General features: G+C 40.3%; 1 protein-coding gene across 1 annotated transcript; it reads left to right on the forward strand.

Annotated features, from left to right (window-relative positions):
- Positions 1–10,501: 10,501 nt before the first annotated feature.
- and2 (actinodin2) lies at positions 10,502–17,996 on the forward strand. Its single transcript, XM_005936628.3, has 6 exons — positions 10,502–10,655; positions 11,194–11,289; positions 12,390–12,434; positions 15,370–15,533; positions 16,029–16,898; positions 17,124–17,996. Exons 2-6 carry the CDS (start codon positions 11,217–11,219, stop codon positions 17,514–17,516), a joined length of 1,545 nt encoding a protein of 514 aa, XP_005936690.1. The 5' UTR covers positions 10,502–10,655; positions 11,194–11,216; the 3' UTR covers positions 17,517–17,996.
- The last annotated feature ends 1,483 nt before the right edge of the window (positions 17,997–19,479 follow it).

The raw sequence follows: 19,479 nt of genomic DNA on the forward strand, positions 1-19,479 counted from the left end.
GGTCCACTCAATGACTGTAAGGTGCCGAGGCCCCGCGGCTGCAAAACAAGCCTGAATAATCACCCCTCCACCCCAGACAGTTGGTGGTTATCCTGATATACTGTGTTTGGCTTTTGCTAAATGTGGTGCTGTGCATTATGGCCAAACATCTCCATTCTGGCCTCATCTGCATAAAGGAACTTACTCAGATGCAGCTTTGCAAATCAAAGCTGTGCTGCTGTCTTCTTTCTCCTGACCACCTGTCCAAACAAATCATACTTGTTTGGTCTTTTTCTAATGGTACTGTCCCGAACTTTAACCTGCTAAATGAGACCTATAGAATCTAAGATGTAGCTCTTGAATTTTGTGCAGTTTTTCTGATTAGTGCATAGTCTGATCTTACGGAGAATTTGTTAGGGTGAACCTCTGATTACAGTATTGATTATCCAAAACGGTTTAATTAGTCTGGAGTTCTGGAAAAATATATTAGATAACCTTCTAGTGTAACGATTCCCAGAAAACTGTTTGCATTTGCCAGTCATGTAATTTAAAGAGAACTGAGGAGGAGCACGTCAGTCAGGGCCGACTGAATCTGGCAGCGCATGATGTTCGTTCACCTCTGGGCATCAAGAGTGCTGCTTGTTCCACGGCAGGAAATCTCTTTACTGGCCTCAAAACATTCCTTGTCCCCCGCCTTCCTCTTTTACAAACTGTGGCTTATAATTTAACGTGAACTCTGTCCCGGGGCGCTGCTACATCAAACAGCCACGACTTCGTTCCATATGCGACACAGATTCCACGCAGACTTCACAGCAGGAGCTCTGTGGATGTGCTTTGCATGAGGCTCATTTCGTGTGGCGGTCTTTATTCCCCTCTCATAGAGACGTGTTCCACTTAACTGTCTCCAGGCCCATTGAAGCAGCTCCCAATCCGCAGCCTACATTTATAAAGGGATTTTAAATGTTCATTAATTTGAACAATCAGTGTCACACTGGCTCCATTCTTTCACATTCATAGAAATAAAACTGCTTTGACAGTTTGTGCTAATTTGCCAGGAAATATCCAGGCTACATGAGCTCTGTGGAAAAATAACTCAATTGCGCTGTAGTTGTATGAGTCTGGCTGTAAAGCTTTAAAGTTGTTGTTGTTTTTTTCAAGAAGCTTTTATTTATTTGAGTAATTTAAAAAAAACAGCAGTATCAAAGATTTCTTTGAGGAAAAGAAATCTAGTTTGACAGCAACGTTCTCGCATGTTTAATCCTGCATGATTAAATTGTGTTGGCAACTTTAAAATTGAATTAGACAGGTTGGAGAAATGAATAGAATTTTGTTGTTGCCGCTCGTGTTAATCCGTTAAGAAAAAGGTTGATACAGTCTGACAGTGTACAGCTGCTTTTGCCTGTGGCTGTTTTCATGGTTTTGGTGATTCCCTTTAGTTCCAGTTAAGGTGAAAAGTTTGCAGAGCTATTTTGCACAATATAGCGTATGAAGTTATTTTGAAAAAGGAAAAGACTCAAGGTATAGTAGTAAAATTTGTCTACATATCTTTGGGCAAGTAGTGCAACTGGTGCATTGGCCATGGGAAAACATTGTCATCTGTCTCTTGTTGTAGGCCATGTGTTTTGTCTATATTATGATGGCTGTGATTTAGCTTAAAACTGCTTTCCATCTTATTCTAAGATTTCAGTGTTTGTGTCTGTTTGATGAGATGCTTGAAAACAGCAAATTGTTCAGGTCTGTGTTGACAAAACACAATGCCTCAAAAACTCAGGTAATCAAACTTTCTTTATCTTTAAGTCAGAAAAAAGGCCAAAAAAGGTAGTAAATCTGAGGTATTCTTATTTTTACATCAGAAAAATTCACTATCATGAATGGTAGGAACCAAATGTAAGACTCTCAAGGCAGAAATTAAAAAAGAAGAAACTCAGTCCATCAAAAATCTAAACGCAGAAATTGAAGAGCAGAATTAAAAAGTGTCTCTGAGCATTCAAGACAAAACAAACAGAGAATAAAGAGAGACACACGAAGGCAATCAAGGCAGCGTGGACACACCTGAGCAACAAGACACAGCGCAACCAAATCTGATAATGAGACACAGCAAAGTAAACGCAAGGCACATGAGACAAAACACAACGATGTACAAAAGGTAGGAACATAAAAGAGAAACACATAACACAACAATGAAGACTACTCAAGAAGATACAAGCAGCAATGAGGAAATGTGGAATAAACTAACGCAGATTTATAAATACAAGCTGTGACTCCATAAGTCCAAATTTCAGGTTACTAACTCAACATTTTTAAGTCAGGTGTCTCAGAATTTCAACTTACACAAACTTCTGGGAAAAGATCTTGAAATCTCAAGATAATAACCCTAAACTTTGATTCAGTGATAAAAAAGAAAAATGCACAAAAGTAGAAAGAATTAAAAACTAAGAGTTCCAAAGACTAAACACGGCATGATAATGAATCTGATACAAAATGCAAAGGCACTGAAAAACCCAGGAATATTAAAGAAAAACATCAACTAGAGACAAACTAAACAGAGGCAGAGGAAAACATGAACCTAATACCATTTGAGACTCATTAAGTAATGAAAGCCTGGACTGTAAACTTAAGACTCCAACAACTAAAATCAAAGATAATAACCAAATAAACTGTGATTTATAAATATAAACCTAAAAGCCCCCAAACACAGGACCAGGACACAAACAAAACATATAAGCACATCAGATCAATCTTTAAAGATCACTGTGCATATATTTTATATATTCTTTACAAGATTCTACTTTTTAATTCATGAGAAAACCATACATGATTATTTAAATTATGAGCCACACCACAATTATTTTACAACAAATTTGTTATAAGTAGTTATTTATTAAGTTGATCTATTTTCAGTTTCAGCAAAACACTAAAATTATTTCAGTTTAATGCAGTAGTGACACCACACACTCTACGACCTCAATAATAAACACAAACAATGTCAGGAGAACTGGTGCAGCGCATAACACAGGTTTTCCTTAACAAAAATAAAAGTAAATATTATCAGGGAGTTATTTCATCAAATAATCAATTTATTATTTTAGGTGCATTATGCATTCAGTCCATTCTTGTCTGCTTACTGAGGTCTGGGTCTAAGCAGAGATGCCCAGAACCTTCCTCTTCCCAGTCGGCTCCTTCAGTTCTTCTGGAAGAAACCCAAGAGAGGCACAAACTCTTCACTTTAGTGTATTCTAAAGTGTCCTTCCAGTTCGATGTACCCAAAACACCCCACACAGAGGGAGTCCTTACCAGATGACTGAACCATCTCAGCTGGCTCCCTGCAAACCCATACTTTATGATTGTTGAGAGTTGAAGCTGGGCCTCTGCCCATGAGCTTGGTTGGTTCACGGCAGTTCAAAACTTTGTAAAGTAAGTAAAGTTTATTTATAAATTACCTTTCACAAGCAGGGGCATTGGGTCACTTGGGTCAAGAGGAAAAAACAAAAACAATAAAACAGGTAAATGAGCAAGGTCATGAAGAAGGTCAGACTCAGATTATTCAAATGCCTGTCTGAATAGAAATGCCTTTAACAGTTTTTTTTTAAAAGCTACCTCTGAAGCAATAAAATGCCGAAATGAGGGCAACTCAGAGTTTTGAAGCCACCGCTCAAAAGGCCCGATGTCCATGTGTTTTAAAGCGAGTATGAGGCGCCAGCAGAAATCTCTGCTCTGAAGACCTCAGGGACCAGTTAGAAGAGGTAGTAGGTCAATTAAAGTTCAGAAATACACTAGAGCCCATTGCCATTCAAAGCTTTAAACATTAAGACACGACAGGTAAATATGGAGCTGCAATATTCCAAGTGAGAAAAAAAGAATCAACGCTTGCATCAATTGACCTTAAAAATAACACTGAAGTCCTCCTTATATATGAAAAACTGAGGAATGAGTCAGCTTAAAGAAGAGGAGAGTCAGTCTAAAGACAGAGCTGTCCAGGATGATGATGCAAGCTAGATTTAAGGAGCCTAGAGACCCAAAGCATTGTTTTCACTATCTGGAGCAATGATGATCTCTGCATTGTCAGAATTTAACTGTAGGGAATTAGCATTTAACAAAGACTTGATGGCAGTCATGAGGTATTTGAATAAGAAAGCCTAGAAAGCTACCCTAAAAGAAGGGTAGTTTCAGTCAAGTGCAGTTCATGAAAACCTGACTGAAATGAGAAAAAATCATACAAGCTACTCAGCTACAGCCCTGGTCTGATACTTGCCGATGTTACAGGAAAAAAAAAATCTAGATTCACATAAGATTAATGTAAATTTCTTGTTTTTGATCTAAGAATCCAGAACAAAAACATGTCCAGTTTACTTTGAAGTATAAGCAGGTGACAAATTAAAGTAAAAAAACCCAAAAAACAAAACTGGGTCCTGTTGTCAAGTTTCCATCTCTATTGTACAGAATTAGCTCCTTTATTTAAAGGAGGCAAGTGGAGCCAGTCAGAAAAATGTCCTCACATTATAGCAGATGTACAAAGAGGAGGTAGAAATAAACTTAAAACTCAAGGACCCACATATGGATCAACCAGGAACAACTGCTGAGAGAATATAAAACTCAAAATACCTCAAACACAAGAGTTCTAAATACAAAACTCAAACCCAAGCACAAACCCCCAGGATTCATGACAGATTTAGCATTGCCTGCATTAACTGCTAACCACTAAACAGCACCTGGGTTCTAGTGAGTGTTGACGATAAGGATGGCTGGCCTGCAGAAATCAAGGATGTACGAATATTCCTGTTCTTGCTCATTCGGTTCTCCTGCCGACCTCTGCCCTCACAAACGATCAGATCCACCAGAAGGCAACTTTGTACACGACCTAACAGATCCTTCACTTTTATCACCCTGAAGTCCTTCAAACCAACATCAATCTGCAAGCTCGCTTCATGGAACCGGGCTGATAAAGAGACACGTTCTGTTCTGTAATTTCATGAGAGATTACAGATTCCAAAGAAGCAATAGATAATATTTTCACTGTTTTATCCCCGCAAACCAACCATTTACAGTCAAAAGACATATAATTTCCCTCCATATTTCTCTTAGTTTCAGGTTTTCTTATACCCCCCACCCCCCTACCTCCAGATGTTGTGAAATTCTTAACATTGCAGAGATATGGTATGTTAAAATTATGAGCTTCTATGTTGTTCATGCCTTTCACAGCTTCTGAGCTGGATTGCAGGTTTCATTGCGCTTGAGAACACCTGTTAGAGGTGTAATTACACAGCACCTATACAAGGAAATGGCACCAATCGCTGTTACCCATAAACATGTTGCAGATGGCATGTAATAAATGATGAGCTGTTCAAAATGCCTTAAATGATTTGAATGACAATGTGTAATTTATTTATTTATTTATTTAATTTTTTGTTTCACACATGGTACAGCAGTAATTCATTTCCCATACACAACCTTCCTTTCAATTAAAGTAACACTGTTTCCATGCATGAAAAGGAGCAGGAAGAAGATGAAAATCATCATCATATTCTGTTCTTGTTTTAAATCTGTCTCCTATTGTCTGCAATTGTTTTGGTGTAACACAGTCAAAAACCTCTAAAGTAGAACTTTAGTCATACAAACCAGTATATACATCAGCGTATACGATTAACGTTGTTGCAGTACTGATTGTGCCTTTCTAGATGCTTAAAGTGCTGAAAAAAATGAAAACATGCTTTCTTGCAGTATTATGTTTAAAGGTTATGTTTGAAGGTTTTCTCAGTTTAACAGCTTTTACAGCCCATGTGTGAATGGCTTGTAATGTAAGTTTAAAAAGAAAGCCTTAACTGTCTATGAAAATTCAAATGATGTGACGTTTGTGCTCACCCCAGAGCTCATTTTGTGTCTTCTGCTAACGTAATCACAATGCAGTACATCTCCTAAGCACTTATCACAACAAAGACTCACAACATGTACTCCACATTAGGGCAAAAAATAAAACTGGATTTGACTTTAGGTGGTAGTTTTGTATTGATAATGTAAACAGGTGTACCAGCTAGCTGACAGCCTGGGTTATGAACAACATGAACTGGTGAAGTAACGCTAGGTCCAGCATAAGTGAAAAACAAGAGTCAACATCAGCAGGGCATTTGATGCAAAGCTTTGTTTGATCAAAAACAACCCTGAGATTTCTTTCTTTGTACTGATGGCACACTTGGCATTTTTAACAGACGCACATTTAAAGTATTCAGTCACAAGTTGGATTGTTAGTACAATCCATGTAGTAGAATGCTGACTTTCAAGGATAGCTAATACAGGAATGTGCAGTCTTGCGCCCCTCATTTCTTCTATGAAAACAGGAAAAACAGTTGCAGCGGTTTACTGAAAGATGTGCAAACACTCATGGAAATACAGTTTATAAGGCAAAAACAGAGTTTGTACAGTTCTATGTCCAAGAATCATTATCTAGACCTCTTGAAAGATATCCCAAAGCATCTTTCTGGCCATTGGCACCCACTGTTAATCTTCTCCATACATACTGACATCATTTTACCCAGAGATGTTACTGTGTAAGTGCATCCCAGTACATGGCAAACAGTTTTGACAAACTAAAAAGCTTTGAGTGCACATTTTACCAGTAACATTTAAAAAGTACCTTCCTGAGCTCTACTTGGATTGCTCTGAGATCTGAGCAAACAATGTCTAATAGTATCCAGCGCCGTCTTGCTTTGTAGTGACATTTAGAAAAATCTGTTTTGATTGATGGCTTCAATACTTTCAGCCAGACACTACATCAGCTGCAGATAACAGTTATTTTTGGCTTCACAGGAAAAGGTGAGCTGTTGATATGAACGATCAAAATGAATGTTTGAGCATGTAGCAAGCTGTTTCATTTCAGCAGTGGCACTAATCTGCAAGCTAAGCAGTTTATCCATGTAAGACACCTCATTTTTTTCCACATTTGGTGAAGCTCTCACATCAGACATCCCCTCTCCTAATGACTGTCGGTCAAAGAAGCAAATATTAACAGGACTCAACAGGAACAGTCTGTGCCGTCAGATGTTAACATCAACTTACATTATGTGAGCTTGTAATTTTGAAATGAATCCAGCAACCAAAAGCATACTCTGGCAATGAATTACCTTCAACGTCATGCCTCTGAGCATGAAAGCTCTGGGACTCTTGCATCATCAAGTGTCTCTATTATTAATTAATAAAGACACCCAATTTACTAAATGGACTTCATTGAGGTTTTTCACTAATCTGAGGAGACTGGAGCTTGAGGCAAAGTTCACACCAATAAAGACACAGAGATATGATATCTTTTGGAGAAGCACTTACATGTATACTTATGTACACACACAGACTGCTGTGTGTGTACTTACAGTCTTTATAGAGAAGATGAGAGAGACTGGAGAAATGTCTGCAATGCAACAGAGAACAGAGCAGTTATTATTCTCAGTGTGGATGTCATGTGGATTTTATCATTTCCAAAATTAGCTGTATAAAGAGAGACTACCTCAATATAAGCATGGATGAGAATGCTGATCTGAAGGTCACCTACTGTATGCTTTCAGTGGTGGGCAGCAGCATGATGTGGTTTTATTACTATTCAGCACAAGTTGGAGACTGATAAGAAGCTTCTGAAGAACACAAAATGCAAACTGTAGGTTTTTAAAAGCTGGCTGTACAGATTCAGAAAAACAGAGAAGTGTGCTGTCAGCAGAGGGATGTCCAATAGTTATATACAAGACACTGGTAATTGTGCATTAAGCAGCAAAATACATCAAGCTTGAAGAAGTTTCCAATGAAATGAAATGAAACACAGGCTTAAGGGGCACAGCGACTAACAAAAGTCTCAGAATGAAATCATGAGCTTTATTAAAACACCTTTGCACATTTGTGATTATCCTGCCCACTCACTGCAAAATATACACATTTAGGAATTTCAGAGTGTGTAGGATGATGTAGACCGAAAGGTCATATTTTAATGTATATTACATTCAATAGCTGAGAGCTCACAGCTCCCTCTGAAGCCTTCTTTCCACATTTGTGCCTAGAGCCAAAGGTTAACCAAACCAAAAAATTAAGGGGCTCATCTATGTTTTTCCTCATCCAGTAAAGGAATGTTTGTGCAAGATTTCACGTTACTAAGATACTTTAAGCTGAAATTACATGTTCGCAGTAAATCATAGATTTGAAGCAAAAAGAAATGTTCTAACCGGACATAATGCCTGTTAAAGGTTTCACCAAAAACTGCTTCAAGACTTTCATTTGATTTAAACGCCGACTCCTTTGAGCTATAACTTTAAAACAGCTGAAGTTGTTGGTATCATCTCATCCATTAATGTGCTTCTTTCTTGTGCTGCATTAACGTATGAACTCTGTTTGAAATGTGGTAATAACCATGGCAAAAATTTGCTGTTGTTCTTTAAGTGTGACGAGTAACTCAAAGCACAGCTAAAGTATTGTAAAAACCTCTGACAGGCATCATCATTAACATGGCTCTATGTTTTTTAATGAGCTTTTTCTTCACAAGAAGCACTTTCTTGGCTCCCCACCCCCCTACCCTCCAAATTTCTCTTAAGTTGCTGTATATTTTCCACACAGACACAGAGATTGACTTGTTGTGATGGCAGATCTGTTTTAAAATGAAGAGGACAGCAATTTGCCTCCCACTGTGACAAACCTGGTAATTCAGAAATGTGCAAATTGCATGGATCATAGCCAAGGCTGAGTCACTGTCAGTCATGCGAGATGGTCACATGTCCTTGAGAACAAACTGTGCGAATGCAGAAAATATTTAGAAAATAAATGGCAACCTAGTAATTTGATTTAGTCTCGGTCTGTCTCTCTGTCAACATATATTTATGTATGTATATATAATCACAGGCTACTTTATTAAGTATGCCTAATCAATTGCTTCAACACAAATATCAAGTAGCGAATATCTAATCACATGGTGGCAAATCATAGCACTTCAGCATGTATATATGATGTCAGAATGAGTAAGAAAAACGATTTAGGTGACTTTAATTGGAGTGTCAAATTCTGCTGTCACGTTTGGATGGTAGGGTCAGAACTGAATGTCAAAGGCATGAAAGCATGGATCGATCCCACCGTGCATCCATGGGCTTTTCTTGGTACACCAGTTAAACATTATTTAAACACCACAGCCTACCTGAGTATTGCTGCAGATCATGTCCATCCCTGTATGACCACAGTGCACCTATCCATCTTCTAATGGCCACTTCCAGCAGGTTAACACAGCAGCAACCAGATTGCAAATCCAGTAGAGCACCTGAGTTATGTGTTGGAATGGAAGATGGTCACAGTTTTTAAGGGTTAGCTGAAACAGAAAAATGATTGAAGTAAAGGGCCTAAAGTCATGGATACACACAAATTATTTAAAAAGCTTTCTAAAAAGTACAATTAAGTACACTGAGTTCAATGAGTTGTGTTGTTTTTTAGCTTCCTATGTTGTTTGACTCTTTTAAGCTCAGTTTTCCCGTTTCCATAGCTCCCAAATCCAGTATATATATATTCCACTGACACAGGCTGCAGGCTGTGCCGGCTACGTGGCATGATCCAAGCATCAGGATCATGTAGCAGTGCTGCTGGCATGCTGGCCCTGATGGCTCTGTCTCCACAGCAGAAGCAGATTACTTTATTAGTAGCTCTCTGTATGAGACCTGCCTGTCCTAATGGCTTACATCTCCTCTGTGCTGTTTCAGAGCAGAAAATATGCCTGTGCAACAAAAGCAAGCATTTTTAATCATCTAAAAGATGTGTATTTAACATATGAAACAACCCTTTTTACCATCACTCTGGTTGGTAAGATTTAAAATCTCCATTCAGAGTTGGCTGAAGGAATTTGGTTCTGGGTTTTTTTTCTCTCTCCAGCAGCAGATTTCACATCCAGTATAAAACAGCTGACTGGGTGCAGACTTTTGACACCACAGACTCACGGGAGGTTCACAAACATTATCAAATGAGCTGCAACTGTTGCTGTTTGGATGTTGCATTGCGTCACTGAGGTGAAATGAGTCATGTTCTGTCATCCTGCAAATATTGCTCACACATTAGTCAATACACTGACGCAACAGAGTAGAAATATTTTTTATTTGCAGTCAATTTTCTGCAGGAAAAGCTGTTCCTGGGGAGAGAAAGCTTGAAAAGAAAACACAGGAGACTCATTCCCTTAGTAGTGGAGGATGATTTTATCTACTAGTTCCAGAGTATATTTGGGAAGTACCAGGAAAACCAGGAGTACCTCAAGCTCTAAAGTCTCTTAAGGTTTACCTCTGTGAGTGCCCCACTTACACTACCTTTCACATTCATACCTTCCCATTTATTTTATTTTAAAATAAAATAAATTCCAAAACTGTGAGGAAAGAAGCTCTAAATGGTACCTTGCAGTTATACTGTCATACTTCTCACCTTTCATAATTACAGGACCCCTATTGGTTGGATGGGTGGCAGCACAGGAGCCAATCCTGGAGCGGGCAAACTGTATCACATGCCTTTTTGTTTTTAATGATCGAGAGAGCGCCTTTAAAATGTTTTCGTGTGTGTCCGGCCCGTACAGAGAGCAAAGAGGTAGAAGGTTTAGACAGCTCAGATAACCAGTGTGCAGAGAGCCCCCTCCCCTTTCCCAAGACAGCTGCTGGACCAAGAGGCCACAACTTCAACACCTTTTGCAGGTAAGGGCCAATAATAACCCCTGGAGTTCATAATTCTGGAGTGGTCGCTTGTAGTCTCATCTGCCTTGTCTTTGTTAGAAAAGTGAGGTTGTCCAACTTTTAGAAGCCATCTGTCTTTTTGAGAACAACAGATGTAATTAAGCAGCTCTCCACGCATCGATCCAAGAGAACATCTCAAGCTTTTGGCTGTTTGAATTGTCGAGTTCATTTGCTTTATTTGATATTCTGATATTCAGAAGTGACATCTTATTTCTCTCGTTAATGTCTGAAAAGCTCTATTACAGCATGTCCTCAATCCTCTCCATTGTCTTGGCATCAGAAAGTTAAATAAAAGCGCTCTCTTTGTTCCAAGTGCATTGTCTTCTCAAGGATTTCCATATCTATCAGTTACATGAAAAATTGTCTTAAAAAAGACAAAAAAACCTCCCAAAAATAATAAAATTCTTACAAGGCTCTTGTCGTATTGAAATAATAGACTATGTCTCCAGAAGTTCAGCCTGCAAACACTCTGAATATTGTTAACTGCCTTTTCCCCCAGGAAGCACAAAGAAACAACAGAAAATGGCACGTGTTGGGCGACCGTCGCTTTCCCTGATCCGCACAGGATTCCTGTTAGCAGCTGTTTTATTACCAGGTGAGAGTTTTCATAAATTGCATCTATGATATTAGGAAAATATTTCACTGAGAATTTAATGAGTCGAGGAACCATTTACATCAGTTTTTGTTTTTTTGTTTTTTTAATTTTGAGATTTCAGATACAACATTTTTCAATTAGACCAGTTTCAATTAGATGCCCTTTAAACTCCTAAAGCTTGATGTCATCTACTTTATTACATACTGAACGTCTGACAAATATAGTTCCTTTGCTCACAGAGATCCCACAACTAAAAGACCTCTTTTAACATCAGCATATCTTTAACTATTTATCACACCGACAGTCTATTGACGTATATAACGATACTTTTACTTTTGATACTGTAAGTATGTTTTGGTTTAAATAAATTACATTTTCCGATTTCCTCTGTGTCTTTACTTCAATTAAAGACCTGAGTACTGATTTTTTCTCCTCATTTTTGGTTTAAACAAAAATACTTTAGAAGAATTTTGACCTGGTAGTATAGTCCAACCCCGGGCACGTTAATCTCTGCCACAGAGTCATAAGAACACCATTACCCTTCTCTCTTTAGCAGTAAAATGGCTTGTCATGATGATGCCCTTTAGTACTACAAAACCTTTCTGCAGTCATAAAAAACACATCTATCACTGCCTCCCCTTTGGAAGATTTTCCACATTAATAGATGAAAGTTTAAGGGATAATCAGCTGACTTGGCTGTTTTCTTGTAGTTGTAAACCTCAGCAGGAGCAGAAGAGACCCGGAGACGTCCTTCCCCTCCCACCAGACATTTTTACAGTGTATCTGTAATTAGTTTGTGTGAGGCCTGACTTTGTAGTTTTACAGGTAAACTTTAAGAAGGCCCCCAGTACCTGCATTAATTTCACTGGGCAGGTTCAAAGCTATACGATATACAAGTTAGGGGCTGGGTGGGGGCTTGGTGTTGAGGGGGGAATTTAATCTGCAGGATGTTGCCTGGCGCTCCAGCACTTGCCGTGTTTCACCCGGGGGCTTATTAGTGGGTCAGCATTTTCCCTGATGTTGTGGTAAAGCGGAACATCTGTTCCTAATCAGTGAACGTCTCTGCTGCTGCTAATGTGGCTGCTGCTTGTGTTTTACAGATTTTCTGGGGGCCGTTCCAGTGGAGCAGCACAAGCAGGAGGAAGGTGAGGACGTATGATGTGGCAACGTGGGGCAAAACAACCTCAACAACCTAAAAACTAACTGCAGAAACCTTAAACGCTGCTATTTATAGGGAGATAAATGCTCCACGTAGCTACCTTTTCTTTCCATTCTGCCAATTAGCACAAAATAACTTACATGTTGGTTCACAGTAAAACACAAAGTCTGAGGAGATCTAGTTTGGAGCTAAAACAATTAGTCAACAGAAACAGGATTGTGATAATGGATTAAAGTAAGAAGCTAAAGTGCTCTATGAGAACTACATCAGTCATACACGATAATTAACAGTCCAAGAGATTAAGAGATTAATCTACTTATAATAGAAATAGTTGGGCCAATTAAAATTATGCCATTTTTTTGTTGATAAAAATTTCTCCTTTGAGATAAAGTTTGATGAACCTGATTTAACAACAATATGATGCAATTCACACATTTAAATTAAATATAAAAGAGCTTCTAGGCTATCTTATGGAGGTGCAGCCAGTCACAGCAGCAGCCTTCTATAGGGATGCATTTCTGGTGGCTGTAAAAGCCAGCCCATGCTTTCCCAGATTAAAGCTTCAGTGTGAAGTTCGAGCAGTAGAAAATGTTTGGTTTGCTTTAAACTTAACACAGCTTTTATATATATTACGATAAAAATGCTTCACCTGGTCTGTACCAGTTGAAAGGGACCTGCTCACTGTTAGTTGTGTGATGGCCTATATAGTAGTGTATATATAATTACGTTCTATAGGGACATAATTAAAGTTAGTGAAGGTCCTTCTACCGGTAATATATTGTGCCCTGTTGGGGCATTGGCATCTCTGTGGGTCTCCTGTGCTGTCTGGCACCGGGACACTGAGTGCATTCTTTGGACAGCACCTTAATCCAAAGACAGACGTTTATAATGATGGTTTCAGAAATAATAACTGTGTTTAGTGTATTTTAAACTTTTGGAGCTTTTAAACACAATCACTGTCACTGTGTTGTTCTTGAAATGACTATTTAAAAGAAAGTGTGAAAAAACTCTGCCCACTCTCTGCACAATAGATTCACAGCTCAAGCTCTCCTTCACCTACAGCTGAGGGGAGCAGGGTGATCTCTCTTTGTCACCCATCTATGGACTCTGCCTCTTAACTATAACATACTGCATCCTTTGCTGCCAACAGGATTTACCGTTCCAATTATAGATGCAGTTTAATGAAGGTCAACAGTTAGTTCATCAGACTTTTGTGCACTGTGTCCTCTGAAAGTACAGATTTGGTATTTTTATTTTACATTAAACATTCCTGTTAATGAGTTCTACTGTCCTGTAATTGGTTTATAACATCTCCACTGGACCTAAAGTCTCTAATTCAGCCTACTTAACAAACAAAACTGTGGCTAATGTTTTGATCTTTTGCACTATATATATATATATATATATAATATATATATTATAATTATATATAATCATTATATATATATATATATATATATATATATATATATATATATATATATATATATAAAAAAAAAAACACCCAGCACGCCCCTGCGGGCGGTTTATCCTTCAAGCTCGGGTCCTCTACCAGAGGCCTGGGAGCTTGAGGGTCCTGCGCAGTATCTTAGCTGTTCCCAGGACTGCGCTCTTCTGGACAGAGATCTCCGATGTTATTCCCGGGATTTGCTGGAGCCACTCGCCTAGCTTGGGAGTTACCGCACCTAGTGCTCCGATTACCACGGGGACCACCGTTACCTTCACCCTCCACATCCTCTCGAGCTCTTCTCTGAGCCCTTGGTATTTCTCCAGCTTCTCGTGTTCCTTCTTCCTGATATTGCTGTCATTCGGAACCGCTACATCGATCACTACGGCCGTCTTCTTCTGTTTGTCTACCACCACTATGTCCGGTTGGTTAGCCACCACCATTTTGTCCGTCTGTATCTGGAAGTCCCACAGGATCTTAGCTCGGTCATTCTCCACCACCCTTGGGGGCATCTCCCATTTTGACCTCGGGACTTCCAGGTTATACTCGGCACAGATGTTCCTGTACACTATGCCGGCCACTTGGTTGATGGCGTTCCATGTATGCCTTGCCTGCTAGCATCTTGCACCCTGCTGTTATGTGCTGGATTGTCTCTGGGGCATCTTTACACAGCCTGCACCTGGGGTCTTGCCTGGTGTGATAGACCCCAGCCTCTATGGATCTTGTACTCAGAGCTTGTTCTTGTGCTGCCATGATTAGTGCCTCTGTGCTGTCTTTCAGTCCAGCTTTGTCCAGCCACTGGTAGGATTTCTGGATATCAGCCACCTCCTCTATACTAGTTAATATATACTATATATATATATATATATATATATATATATATATATATATTATAATATATACACACACACACACACACACACACACACACACACATGTTGTGTGTTGTGTGTTAATAATTTCTAAAATAATCTAAAAGGCAGCACGGTGGCACGGTGGTTAGCACTGTTGCCGCACAGCAAGAAGGTCCTGAGTTCAATTCCACCATCAGGCCGGGGTCTTTCTGTGTGGAGTTTGCATGTTCTCCCCGTGTTTGCGTGGGTTCCCTCCGGGTACTCCGGCTTCCTCCCACCGTCCAAAGACATGCACTTAGTGGGGATAGGTTAATTGGATAACCCAAATTGTCACTAGGTGTGAATGTGAGTGCGAATGGTTGTCTGTCCCTGTATGTTGGCCCTGCGACAGACTGGCGACCTGTCCAGGGTGTACCCCGCCTCTCGCCCTATGACAGCTGGGATAGGCTCCAGCGCCCCCCGCGACCCTGAAAAGGATAAGCGGAAGCGAATGGATGAATTTCTAAAAATTAATAAATAAATCAAAAAAGATCATGGAACCTTTCTTCATAACAAGCAGTAAATGATATATATAGTTTAACTACAGTCCTGTATTGTTTTCTCTTCTTCCTTCCCTTCAGTGGCCGCCGTGTCTGATGATGTGAAAGCCGAGGCAATGACCAGCCTAAAAAAGCTGGTTCGTGACAGAAGGAACGTCCCCGTCGTGGCTGTGCCCCAGTTCAAACGCGTGCCTGACTTCTGGGGATGGTACAAATACTTCATGGACAGCCACAACCAGGAGGGAGTGAGTGGAGCTTGTTTCACATTAATTATTCAGATTCTCCCAGTCACGATTATGAAACTGTGCTTGTTTTTCCTTTAAAAATTGAGGCAACAATTTGCATCACTACTCTGCACTTTGAGGAGAGCTTTTCTCTCCTTTTTAAAATTAAATATGCCACGTTTAATGCAGGAAACAGAAAGGTTCAGCCACCTTTTTAGTTTTAACAGATTCCTTATTTATGCAGTTCAGAGAACTAAATTTGCCCAGATATTTTTATAGAACAATTTTTAATAAGCTATTAACCTCTTAATGTGTTCAGTGTGTAGTATCTGTGAAAGCTCTGTGGTTTACACAAAAGTGAAAAAGTAACTGTTTTTCTCAACAGAGGATTTGTGCAAATTTATCTTTGGGGTTCCTCTTTGTTTTACTTTTACTCTCTATGGCCTCTGTATCATTTGATTTGATTTTTGGATTTGAGGAGGTTAACTTGTTTTTCCCCTTTTCAAACATCTTCAGGTTGAGGACCTTGATCGTCTGTATGTGGCCTACCTGCAGAACAAGCACAGGTCAGAGGAGGGACCGACTTTTAACCACTACCTCAACCACCTCAGCGAAATCTACAAGACCTGTGCCGAGTCTGAAGATCCGGAGTGCATCGCCGAGTTAACTAGCAAACCAAAGGCGGCCGTGGCGATGCCTGCCCCCATCAAGTCTGCTGATGTCAGGCTATGCAACCCCTATACTGACCCCTACTGCATGTTCCCTGTTACCAGCAAATCTGCAGCCCCTGAGCCACCTTCAGCTCCAGCCAAAGTGCCAGCGCCTATCTATACCCCGGTGCCAATGAAGAGCCAAACTGGTTTTTACTACTACGCTCCTGTCCTGGAGCCCTTCCTGGGTGCTGAGCAGAGGGCTGAATTGCTCAGAATCTGCCAACCTGAAGATGTAGAGTGTCTTCAGTACCACCTGAGAGCAGCCTATGGGTACCGTCCAGCCCAAGGTCCAGCTCCATCTTATGCTGCCCTCAAATGCAACCCAAAGGATCCCCACTGCATGGCTTCCCTGGTCCAGAAATATCCTACTGGCTTCTACCACTTGATGCAACCCAGCTGTGACCCAGCTGTTGATCCTCTGTGTGCAACCAACGCTCCTGCTCCTCTGGCTGCTAAAGAGCAACACTGCAACCCCCTGTTTGATGCAAGCTGCAACCCCCTGACTGCTACCAGGCTGGCCAGCCTGACCAAGCCTGTGGTGAAGTACGCCCCCATGAATCAGCCTGCACATCCTGCTGCTCCTCTGTCCTGCGACCCTCGCTACGACCCATACTGCATACTGGCAGCTGCTGCCGCTCTGCGCAAGCTGCCTCCACAGCTACCAGAGCACCAGGTCTGAATCTGAAGTCCTGTAAACAGGCTTGAATTTTTCTGTCATTTCATCTAATCTAGTGTAATCCTTCTGACTGAATAATTCTTTAATTCATCTTTTCTTTAACATTTGGTCTGTTTAATAATGTAGTAAAATGATATTGATGTTGAATAATGCTTTCATGGTCTGCTTTGCATCTGTTTTGATCCAAAAACATATGAATCAATCAATCAATCAATCAACCAGGTACGCTACAAACTTGGTGTCCGTGGCAAGACCAAGGAGGGCTACGACTGCTATGTGCATTATGACAGAGACTGCATCCCAGTCGAGAGTAGTCGTGAGGCTAAGGCTGACGTCATGGCTCCAGCCAAACTCTTCTGCCATCCATTTGACCCCAACTGTCACAAGTTTGCTCCACCCTCTGGTGCTAAGGCCATGAAATCAAGTGAGGATGGCATAATCCTGCCTGATCCAGACTGCGATCCTGAATACGACTACAACTGCCGCCTGCGTCGTGCTAAGCCCGCCGCCGCAGCCTCCGCTGCAGATGAGCCGGCCAAGGAGGCTGCCGGTCCACAGCTTGCTGTTCCACGCTTCGAAGATTTCCTCAGGGGCGTCATGAACCAGTACAAATAGATTTTAAAATAAATCAGTCTCAGAACCAACACCTGCTGGGCAATGCAGCTCACTCTGCAGTCTCTAATTTTCTTTGACCACAACCTCCGACAGAAGCCTCAAGGCTTTACAAAGCTTCAGATCAATCATAAAACAATGCAGCTTTTAAATAATCCATCTCACTCTCTCAAACAAGGTGAAGGCTTCCTAGTTTTAGTCTGGTCTTATAAAGCAGGAACAAGAAAAGAGTGCCATGCCACGTATAGCACCGTGTGTTATGTTTGTATGTTTGTCGAAAAGAGGCGTTTGTATAGATGTGTGGTAGAGTTAGGTTACTTTGAATTTAAATTAGTGGGCAGGATTTTCTCTCTGTTGTACATTCCCTTTTACTTGAGTGTATTTAAAGTTAGTTTCAGTGGTTTTCTGTAACTTTGATCTTCACAGAGCTTCATTTGTTTAGATTTTGTAAAGTTCTAAATAAAGAAAAAAAAATCACTTGAATTTAATTTCTAGATAATTATTGTTTACACTGCGGTCACAGACACATCTGCTTGGCAGCTAAACATAGAAAAAGAGAAGAATCAAAACACAGAGTCAATCTATTCCAAATACTGTGATGCTTACTCTGTGATTATACACATCATTTCCATGCATCAGTCCCCAGCTGTTGCAGTGAACATGCAGGGGTGTATTGTGCCAGCTGGCAAACAGTGTTAGGCTTTCACCGGTTTGTGCCCATTATAGAAACAGCTTATTGCTGCAACATGTGCAACAATAAGGTGTTTATTTCCAAATACAATTACCATAAATAGATCTTATAAATATAAATATATATTTTGAAAGGTAGTAAGCAACCCTGCAAGACCCCTGATGAATGTTTTTGAGGTTAAAGGCAGTGTTTTTCTTTTCATTTTGCTTCTATTGTCAGAGAAACACGAATGCAGACAGGAAATGATGAGGCTAATCATGGCAAACACTATGGGTGTCACGTGACACCCATAGTATAGAAACTAGCTGCACCTGAGCTAGCCGTCATGGATGGAGTTAACGGATCTAACTGCCAACATTGTTTCTTAGTTTGGGCAAATAGAATATCCATAATATGTATGAGTTAATCACAAATGCCCTGTTTTTCTTACAGGAAAGGTAAGTCCTTTAAAATGCTAGCATTCTGCTAATGCTAGCATTCTGCTAATGCTAGCATTCTGCTAATGCTAGCATTCTGCTAATGCTAGCATTCTGCTAATGCATGAAGATGATGGGCCAGGTAACAATTTAGGCCTGGACATGCTCACTTGATTGAACCCAATTCCAAACAACAGCTAAAACAGACATTGTTAAGTATCATTAAATCAGAGGTGGGTGAAGGTGTTTGCTGCTAGAAATTCTTCAGTTCATTCAAGTCCAAATTGCACAAGCTCTGAATGAGCTCATGCGGCGGTGACATCCCATAAATTTACAGAAATATAATTAGCAATGATTAAAACCTAATGACTACTTTAAGGTTAGGCTTACCCCACAAAATATATTTTTTTGTGGTTACAGCTCCATGGTGACCAATTCATTCATCTGAAGCGCAACCTGCTGTGTAGCTGGAAGTCCAGAGTATGGAGCTAAAAGCTTAAAGGACCAGTTATGCCAATGCATTAGAGCATGGATGTCATATTCATTTTAGATTGCAGGTCACTCACATACAGCCCACTTTTGTGTTCTGGACCAGTGAAACCCTCCTTACTGCCAGTGTAAAGAAGTTTAACTCTGCATTTCACTCGCTGGGCCCACGTCCTTAGTTGAGGTTTGACAGCGTTTTAGTAGATAGCGGTGAATGGCTTGGACAAGAATTGAGCTGCGGTTTGGGGAAGGCCTCAAAGGGGACTGGTAGTGTCTCCCGGGCCTGGCAGATCCCCATGTACTAAATAGAAGTGAAGAAGTTAATGAATTGAAAAGGGGAGGAAGGGTGGGGCACGTAAACAAGAACGGACAG

Source organism: Haplochromis burtoni, unplaced genomic scaffold (assembly GCF_018398535.1).
Source record: "Haplochromis burtoni strain Fernald_Lab_line unplaced genomic scaffold, NCSU_Asbu1 Contig_219, whole genome shotgun sequence".
Taxonomy (NCBI): Eukaryota; Metazoa; Chordata; class Actinopteri; order Cichliformes; family Cichlidae; genus Haplochromis; species Haplochromis burtoni.